Source organism: Lithobates pipiens, unplaced genomic scaffold (genome assembly GCF_037356315.1).
Source record: "Lithobates pipiens isolate NorthernLeopardFrog02 unplaced genomic scaffold, aLitPip1_a1.2 Scaffold_27, whole genome shotgun sequence".
Lineage (NCBI taxonomy): Eukaryota > Metazoa > Chordata > Amphibia > Anura > Ranidae > Lithobates > Lithobates pipiens.
The window spans coordinates 215,076,034-215,086,394 of record NW_027507788.1 but is presented as its reverse complement, the minus strand read 5'-3'; the positions used below and the strand labels follow the sequence as shown (position 1 = coordinate 215,086,394).

Sequence of the window (10,361 nt, the reverse complement as noted above, 5' to 3'; positions counted from 1 at the left end):
ATTCTGGGTGGATGTCATATGACAGCCCTCCAGAACAACCGCTCTAGTGCGCCCCCCGGTTGCTAGCACACGGCACGACCCCGATCTGTGTAAAGAGCCGCTACCCAACAGGGCCAGCAATCAGTGCCCACAATTGCCACCAATCTGTCCCCACCAGTGCCAGCGTTCAGTGCCCACAATTGCCACCAATCTGTGCCCACCAGTGCCAATCAGGGCCCACAATTGGCACCAATCTGTGCCCACAAGTGCCAGCAATCAGCGGCTATCAGTGCCGCCTCTCTGTGTGGCATATCTGTGCCTCCTCATCAGTGAAGCAGAAAAATTACTTATTCACAAAATTTACTGACAGAAACTAAGAAAACCTTTTTTTTTTTTTTTTCAAAATTTTTGGTCTTTTTTTTGTAGGAAAGAAATGAAAAACCTCCAGAATGATTAAATACCACCAGAAGAAAGCTCTATTTGTGTGAAGAAAATGATAAAAAAAAATGTCCTTAGTGTACACAGTGTTGTATGACCGCGTAATTGTCATTCAAAGGGTGACAGCGCTGAAAGCTGAACGTTGTTCGGGGCAGGGGGGTGTGGTGGGGGGAGGGGAGGGCCCGGTGGTGAAGGGGTTAATCTGTGGCTCTCATATCTCTGAGTCTGTACAGGAAGTCAGCGGTTCTCATTGTCTGGAGAGCTTCATTTCCTTCTTCTTCCTTCCTACTAAAAGCCTCAAGAAATCAGAAGCCGCTCTACTGACAACACCAAACAACCCCTTCCCCTTCCTCCTTCTCCTCACCTCAGATCTTCCTAAGATGTAAGTTTTAACTGACTTCAGACACACCCTGAGGAGAAGGGGGAAGTGCCGCTGTAGTGTCACAGTTTGCTGCCTATCACAGGATGCTGCGGAAGTGACGTCGCCGCCAGAAATTGCGTACTGCGCATGCGCGATGCGTTCCAAACACTCGCGCCGTGCGTTCCAACATAGTTTCGGCAATACAGTTCAGCGACACCATCACATAATGTTACGGAAGTGACGTTACACACAACACAAACACTGGGCCGTTCGTTACAACACTAATACTTCCCTTGTTACCTAGTAGGTTTTGCATTGCTGGGACTTGTAGTGCCTATCCTGAGCTACATGCTTCAATGTTCAGTGTCCTCATCCCTATCCCCATGCTTCAATGTTCAGTGTCCTCATCCTTATCCCCGAGCTTCAATGTTCAGTGTCCATCCTTATCCCCCAGCTTCAATGTTCAGTGTCCATCCTTATCCCCGTGCTTCAATGTTCAGTGTCCTCATCCCTATCCGCGAGCTTCAATGTTCAGTGTCCTCATCCCTATCCCCCTGCTTCAATGTTCAGTGTCCTCATCCTTATCCCCGAACTTCAATGTTCAGTGTCCTCATCCCTATCCCCATGCTTCAATGTTCAGTGTCCTCATCCCTATCCGCAAGCTTCAATGTTCAGTGTCCTCATCCTTATCCCTGTGCTTCAATGTTCAGTGTCCTCATCCTTATCCCTGTGCTTCAATGTTCAGTGTCCTCATCCTTATCCCCAAGCTTCAATGTTCAGTGTCCTCATCCTTATCCCCGAGCTTCAATGTTCAGTGTCCTCATCCTTATCCCTGTGCTTCAATGTTCAGTGTCCTCATCCTTATCCCCGAGCTTCAATGTTCAGCGTCCTCATGCTTATCCCCGAGCTTCAATGTTCAGTGTCCTCATGCTTATCCCCGAGCTTCAATGTTCAGTGTCCTCATCCTTATCCCCGAGCTTCAATGTTCAGTGTCCTCATGCTTATCCCCGAGCTTCAATGTTCAGTGTCCTCATCCCTATCCGCAAGCTTCAATGTTCAGTGTCCTCATCCCTATCCCCGAGCTTCAATGTTCAGTGTCCTCATCCTTATCCCCGAGCTTCAATGTTCAGTGTCCTCATGCTTATCCCTGAGCTTCAATGTTCAGTGTCCTCATGCTTATCCCCGAGCTTCAATGTTCAGTGTCGTCATCCCTATCCGCAAGCTTCAATGTTCAGTGTCCTCATCCTTATCCCGAGCTTCAATGTTCAGTGTCCTCATCCCTATCCCCCTGCTTCAATGTTCAGTGTCCTCATCCCTATCCCCAGGCTTCAATGTTCAGTGTCCTCATCCCTATCCGCAAGCTTCAATGTTCAGTGTCCTCATCCCTATCCCCATGCTTCAATGTTCAGTGTCCTCATCCCTATCTGCAAGCTTCAATGTTCAGTGTCCTCATCCTTATCCCCATGCTTCGATGTTCAGTGTCCTCATCGAAGCAGGGGGATAAGGATGAGGACACTGAACATTGAAGCTCGCGGATAGGGATGAGGACACTGAACATTGAAGCAGGGGGATAGGGATGAGGACACTGAACATTGAAGCTCGGGATAAGGATGAGGACACTGAACATTGAAGCTTGCGGATAGGGATGAGGACACTGAACATTGAAGCTCGGGGATAAGCATGAGGACACTGAACATTGAAGCACAGGGATAAGGATGAGGACACTGAACATTGAAGCTCGGGGATAAGGATGAGGACACTGAACATTGAAGCACGGGGATAAGGATGAGGACACTGAACATTGAAGCATGGGGATAAGGATGAGGACACTGAACATTGAAGCAGGGGGATAGGGATGAGGACACTGAACATTGAAGCTCGGGGATAAGGATGAGGACACTGAACATTGAAGCACAGGGATAAGGATGAGGACACTGAACATTGAAGCTCGGGGATAAGGATGAGGACACTGAACATTGAAGCATGGGGATAAGGATGAGGACACTGAACATTGAAGCAGGGGGATAGGGATGAGGACACTGAACATTGAAGCTTGCGGATAGGGATGAGGACACTGAACATTGAAGCATGTAGCTCAGGATAGGCACTACAAGTCCCAGCAATGCAAAACCTACTAGGTAACAAGGGAAGTATTAGTGTTGTAACGAACGGCCCAGTGTTTGTGTTGTGTGTAACATCACTTCCGTAACATTATGTGATGGTGTCGCTGAACTGTATTGCCGAAACTATGTTGGAACGCACGGCGCGAGTGTTTGGAACGCATCGCGCATGCGCAGTACGCAACAACGTCACTTCTGCAGCATCCTGTGATAGGCAGCAAACTGTGACACTACACCGCGTCTGTTCTGTGTCCTCACTGCCCTGATCCGCACCTTCCATAGACTCCCGGGCTATTCGGGCTACACAAAGATGGCGGCTGCCGCCTGGAGGAGCGGGCTTGTGTGGAGACAAGAATACTCCCCCCCCCTCCCCTAGAGGATGAAAAGCCGGGAAGTGCCCCGCCCTGACGATCCCCTCCGTTGACGTCATTAGGACTCGCCCAATCAGCAGTGACAGAAGTTTCAGGAGATTGACGGGTTCTGTGCCGCTCGGTGTCTAATCCGCCCGCCGTCATGTGAGTGTCCGGGGAAAAGGGGGAGGGGGAGTCACCTCACACCGTCCCCAACATATGTCTCCTGAACCCCCCCCCCCCCCCACAGTCACCACCGGATCACACTGCCCCCCCCCCTCACACCCAGAACCGCCCCCCTCCCCAGTCACCTTACATCCCCCCCCAACTCATACTTGCCCCCCAATTCACCTCACACCCAAAACTGTGTCCACTTCTCCCCCCTCAAACTGCTTCCCCACCACCCCTGTAACCGCACACCCAGAACTACCCCCCCAAGTCACCTTACACCCCCCCCCCAACTCATACTGCTCCCCCTCCCCCCTCAGTCACCTCACACCCAGAACTGTGTCCACTCCTCCAAGTCACATTATACACCCCCCCCACCCCCGTCACCTCACACCCAAAACTGTCACCTTACACCCCCCCCATCTCATACCTCATACTGCTCACCCCATAACCCCCGTCACCTCACACCCAAAACTGTCTCCACCCCCCAACTCATACTGCTCCCCCTCAGTCACCCCACCGACATCCCCCCCTTCACCATCTCAAACTGCCCCCCCGTCACCTTACAACCCCCCCCCCCCCAGCTCATACTGCTCCCCTCTCTGAACCCTGTCACCTCACACCCAAAACTGTCTCCACTTCTCCCAAGTCACATTATACCTCCCCAGCTCAGACTGGTTGTCCCTCTAGTGACACCCCCCCCCCCCCCCAGCTCAGACTGGTGGTCCCTCTAGTGACACCCCCCCCCCCCAGCTCAGACTGGTGGTCCCTCTAGTGACACCCCCCCCCCCCCAGCTCAGACTGGTGGTCCCTCTAGTGACACCACCAATCCCCCCCCCCCCCAGCTCAGACTGGTTGTCCCTCTAGTGACACCACCCCCCCCCCCCAGCTCAGACTGGTTGTCCCTCTAGTGACACCACCCCCCCCCCCCCCCCCCCCAGCTCAGACTGGTTGTCCCTCTAGTGACACCACCCCCCCCCCCCCCCAGCTCAGACTGGTTGTCCCTCTAGTGACACCACCCCCCCCCCCCCAGCTCAGACTGGTTGTCCCTCTAGTGACACCACCCCCCCCAGCTCAGACTGGTTGTCCCTCTAGTGACACCACCCCCCCCAGCTCAGACTGGTTGTCCCTCTAGTGACACCACCCCCCCCAGCTCAGACTGGTTGTCCCTCTAGTGACACCACCCCCCCCCCCCCAGCTCAGACTGGTTGTCCCTCTAGTGACACCACCCCCCCCCCCCCCAGCTCAGACTGGTTGTCCCTCTAGTGACACCCCCCCCCCCCAGCTCAGACTGGTTGTCCCTCTAGTGACACCCCCCCCCCAGCTCAGACTGGTTGTCCCTCTAGTGACACCCCCCCCCCCAGCTCAGACTGGTTGTCCCTCTAGTGACACCACCCCCCCCCCCCCAGCTCAGACTGGTTGTCCCTCTAGTGACACCACCCCCCCCCCCAGCTCAGACTGGTTGTCCCTCTAGTGACACCACCCCCCCCCCAGCTCAGACTGGTTGTCCCTCTAGTGACACCACCCCCCCCCCCCCAGCTCAGACTGGTTGTCCCTCTAGTGACACCACCCCCCCCCAGCTCAGACTGGTTGTCCCTCTAGTGACACCACCCCCCCCCCCCAGCTCAGACTGGTTGTCCCTCTAGTGACACCACCCCCCCCCCCCCAGCTCAGACTGGTTGTCCCTCTAGTGACACCACCCCCCCCCCCCAGCTCAGACTGGTTGTCCCTCTAGTGACACCACCCCCCCCCCTCAGCTCAGACTGGTTGTCCCTCTAGTGACACCACCCCCCCCCCCCCAGCTCAGACTGGTTGTCCCTCTAGTGACACCACCCCCCCCCCCCAGCTCAGACTGGTTGTCCCTCTAGTGACACCACCCCCCCCCCCCCAGCTCAGACTGGTTGTCCCTCTAGTGACACCACCCCCCCCCCCCCAGCTCAGACTGGTTGTCCCTCTAGTGACACCACCCCCCCCCCCCAGCTCAGACTGGTTGTCCCTCTAGTGACACCACCCCCCCCCCCCCCCCAGCTCAGACTGGTTGTCCCTCTAGTGACACCACCCCCCCCCCAGCTCAGACTGGTTGTCCCTCTAGTGACACCACCACCCCCCCCCCCCCCCCAGCTCAGACTGGTTGTCCCTCTAGTGACACCACCACCCTCCCCCCCAGCTCAAACTGCTCCGTCTGTCAACTCTCCCCCAGCTCCAACTGCTCCTCCCCCTACTGACCACACAGAACACCCCCCCCCCCCTCTGCATCACCGCTCACACCAATCTGTCCCACCAAACCCCCAGTAACCTCACACCCAAAACTGTCCCCAGTCCCGTCACCCCATGACCCCCCATTAACTTTGCACCCAAAACTCTCTCCACTACCCCCTCCACCAGCTCAGACTGCTTCTCCCCCTAGTGACCCCATTGAACCCCCCCCCCCCCATCACCTTACACCCCCCCAACTCATACTGCTCCCCCTCAGTCGCCCCACCGACATCTCCCCCCCTCCACCAGTTCAGACTGTTTCTCCCCCTAGTGACCCCCACTGAACCACCCCCATCACCTTACACTCCCCAACTCGTACTGCTCCCCTTCAGACACCCCACCGACACCCCCCCTTCACCAGCTCAAACTGCTTCCCTCCCCAGTGACCCCACTGAACCCCCCCATCACCTTACACCCCCAACTCATACTGCTCCCCTCAGTCACCCCACCGACATCCCCCCTTCCCCGTCACCTCTCATCCCAATCTCCCCTCCCCCAACCCAAAACCCCATCCCCCCATTAACCAAATACCCAAAACTGCCCCCCCATCACCTTACTGCCCCCCCCCCTGAACCCTGTCACCTCACACCCAAAACTGTCTCCACTCCTCCAAGTCACATTATACACCCCCCCCCACCAGTTCAGACTGGTTCTCCCCCTAGTGCCCCCCCCCCCCCCCCCAGCTCATACTGCTCCGTCTCAGTCCCCCCCCCCCCCCCTCCAAACTGTCTCCACTCTCTCCCACCAGCTCAAACTGCTTCTCCCCCTAGTGACCACACAGAACCCCCCCCCCCCCCCAGTAACCTCACACCCCAGAACTGTCCTCCCAACCCCCTCCCAATTCACCTTACACCCCCCTTACCTCCATTACCTGTAACATCTGGGTGTGAATTCAGTCATTACAGTTCCGGGTGTCTCTGATCCATTGTACTTTGGGGGGGGGTTCCGGGGGTGTCAGTAAATCAGACCAACCTCTGCAGATCAGGCCCCCCCCAGGTTTGAGGTGTGAGGGGTATTTACCTTTTTAAATTTGTGATGTCAGATTTTAGGACGTTGTCTGAGGCCCCGTTCACATCTCATGATTTGTGGTGGCGGGCAGAAGCGCTGTGAACCCAAATCGAAGCACAACACGCTGTGCGCAATTCGGGTGCCGCTATCCAGTCACCCCCCCCCCCCCCCCAACCAGAGCCCCCATAGTCTCTTCTCTGTGCAGCACGTCCAGGATGGACCACGGCGATCCTGATTGGTCAGCAGACATCACAGAGCTCCTCTCTGATCCCTCCTGGAAGAGTACAGAGAAGAGCGCAGATTTCCAACTCCCAGTACAGTGGGGAGCGGGGGAGGAGTACCATGTACACTGCTACGTTCATCTTTACCGGAGAACATAAAGGTGAACTAATCCTTTAAAGGCTCATTTCACTTTTTGCACCACGGTGCGGTCATAACCCCCCTCCCCCCATACAAGCGTTCATTCTCTACATTTGCACAGCTGTGCAGGGCTCCGCCCACTCAGACACATCATTCATTCAGAGATCTGCGGAGGAGATCTACTTATAGTCCTTAACCACGCCCCGCTCCAGAAGATTTTACCCCCCCCAATGACCTGGCCATTTTTTGCAATTTACCACTTGCTGACCCGGCCTATTTCTGATGCTTGTTGGTTGCAAGTTGAAACCAGTATTGTTTTGCTAGAAAATTACTTAGAACCCCCCCAAAAAAAAAAAAGTGTGTGTGTGTGTGTGTGTATATATATATATATATACACATGCACTAAGTAATTTTATTATAATAATTTTTTTTTTTTTTGCAGAGACCTTAGAGAATAAAATGGAAATCTTTGCAATATTTTATGTCACACTTTTTATGTGCCCGGCGGTCTTACAAATGCAATTTTACACTTTTTTTTTTTTTTTTTTTGTTTGTTTTTTATTTAAACAAAACTAGTAAAGTGAGCCCAATTTTTGTGTACATTGTGAAAGATAATGTTAGGCAGAGTAAATGGATACCCAACATGTCACATATTAAAATTGCGCTCGCTCACGGAGTGGCGACAAACTTTGTTACTTAGGCGTTGCTTATGATTTTTTTTTTTTTACAGGTTACCTTCTGATGGTTAGTTTACAGAGAAGGTCTGGTGCTAGAATTTTTACTGTCGCGCTAACGATCGTGGTGATACCTCACATGTGTGGCTTACATATGTGGGCGCAACTTGTGTATGCGTTCGCATTTATACACGACCACGCAGGGATGAGGGCACTTTATATAAAAAAAAAAAAAAAAATCTTATTTTGCTTTTTATTTTTATGCTGTCCCTTCAGATGTCGCTCCAGTCCTCCAAGGGCATAGTCGCGTGAGGGGCCCCGTCTTGCCGTCGCTCCCCGTCTTGCCATCGCTCCCCGTCTTGCCGTCGCTCCCCGTCTTGCCGTCGCTCCCCGTCTTGCCGTCGCTCCCCGTCTTGCCGTCGCTCCCCGTCTTGCCGTCGCTCCCCATCTTCGGATTTTTTCCCCTCTTTAACGCCGTCTCCGGTAAGCAGCGGGGTGGGAGCCCTCTCCCGCTGCCTATGAAAGTAATCCCGTGGCGAATCCGCCCCTGGGATCACTTTTATCGGAATGCTGAATCACCCTGCGGTGTAAAATACCGGGGCTATGGCAGATAACGGAATATAACATCAAATGGCTGGTGTGTGTGTGTGTATAGAGAGAGATATATTTATATTATTTTACAATGGGCCGACGGAAGGGGTTAACTGGTGACTGTGCGGTCGTGTAATTTTGTAGCAGAGACCCTAGGGAATAAAATGGCAGTTGTTTCAATTTTTCATATCGCACTTTTTTGCATACTCAGTTTTTTTGGGGGAAAAAAAAAATACACTTTACCACTACAACACCGGGCACTTCCACCCCCTTCCTTCCCAGGCCAATTTTCCAGCTTTCATCGCTCACTTTCGATGAGAATTGAACGGTCGTGCTACACTGTACCCAGGTGAACTTTTTATCATTTTGCTCACACAAATAGAGCTTTCTTTTGTGGTATTTATTCACAAATCATTTTTTTTTTTTGCAATATAAGCGGAAAAAAATAAATAACTAAAAAAAATATATATATCCACTTAAGCCCCGGACCAATTTGCAGCTCAAGGACTAGGCCCCTTTTTTGCGATTCGACACTGCGTCGCTTTAACTGACAATTGCGCGGTCATGCGACGTCGCTCCAAAACAAAATTGGCGTCCTTTTTTTTCCCCCCCACAAATAGAGCTTTCTTCTGGTGGTATTTAATCAATTCTGCGTTTTTTTTTTTTTTTTTAACTAGTAATGGCGGCGATCAGCGATATTTATTTATTTATTTATTTTTTGTGACTGCGACATTATGGTGGACACATCGGACACTTGACACATTTTTGGAACCATTGTCATTTTATACAGCGATCGGTGCTATTTAAATGCACTGATTCCTATGTAAATGACACTGGCAGTGAAGGAGTGAACCACTAGGGGGCAGTGTAGGGGTTATGTTGTGTGTTTTTTTTTTTTTTTTTGAATTGTAGGGGGCGTGGCCTGGCATGTGACGTCACTGATCGTCTTTCCCTATAACAGGGAACAGACGATCGGTGACAGCCACAGTAGGAAGCACGGGGAGAGGTTTGTTTACACAGACCTCTCCTCGTTCTTCAGCTCTGTGACCCGATTGCGGGACACCAGCGGCGAACGGGTCCCGCGGCCACGGAGCCCGGGACCGGGTCGGGAGCGTGCCGCCGATGGCGCATTCCGAGCCGTGCCATTCTGCCGACGTATATGTGCAGAAGGCGGTCCTTAAGCAGAGATGCGACTTGTCCAGGTGACGCGAGCGCGTCGGGATTGCGCCGCTGCGTGGACACGCGTGCGCCATGCTGCTCCTTCTGAGTGAAGTTCCTGAACGTTCTCTTAGGAGAGAGCACCCGCCCGGCCGTATATATGTGCAGTGGCTGGGCGGGAGGTGGGTTAACCACTTCAGGCCGGAAGATTTTACCCCCTTCCTGGACCAGAGCACTTTTTACAATTTGGCATTGACAATTGCGTGGTCATGCAACACTGTACCCAAAATGAAAATTTGCATCTCCCCCCCCCCCAAATAGAGCTTTCTTTTGGGTGTATTTAATCACAGTTGGGGTTTTTATTTCTTGCTAAACAAACAAATAAAAAAGGAACATTTTTGAAAAAAAAAATCATGTTTGTTATAAAATTTTGCAAACAGGTAATTTTTTGCTTCATTGAGAAGCGCTGATGAGGCTGCACTGATGGGCACTGATGGCCACTGATAAGGCGGCACTGATGGCCACTGATAAGGCGGCACTGATGGCCACTGATAAGGCGGCACTGATGGCCACTGATAAGGCGGCACTGATGGCCACTGATAAGGCGGCACTGATGGCCACTGATAAGGCGGCACTGATGGCCACTGATAAGGCGGCACTGATGGCCACTGATAAGGCGGCACTGATGGCCACTGATAAGGCGGCACTGATGGCCACTGATAAGGCGGCACTGATGGCCACTGATAAGGCGGCACTGATGGCCACTGATAAGATGGCACGGATGGGCACTGATGGGTACCAGATTGATGACACTGATGTGCAGCAGCACTGTCCAGGCACTGATTGTGGGCACTGACAGGTGGCGATGATGGGCACTTGTAGGGGGCACAGGTGGGCA

The 10,361-nt window shown here is 52.9% G+C and overlaps 1 protein-coding gene across 2 annotated transcripts in view; it reads left to right on the top strand.

The window, feature by feature from the left end:
- Window positions 1-3,258: 3,258 nt before the first annotated feature.
- The window catches only part of VAMP3 (vesicle associated membrane protein 3), a 44,373-nt gene continuing 37,270 nt past the window's right edge, over window positions 3,259-10,361 (top strand). The window contains exon 1 of one of the 2 annotated variants that reach the window (XM_077458243.1): window positions 3,259-3,413. In XM_077458243.1, coding sequence (XP_077314369.1) covers window positions 3,412-3,413 — 2 coding nt within the window. In that variant the 5' untranslated portion in view covers window positions 3,259-3,411. The remainder of the gene's footprint in view (window positions 3,414-10,361) is intronic. The other variant, XM_077458244.1, reaches the window with a different exon arrangement.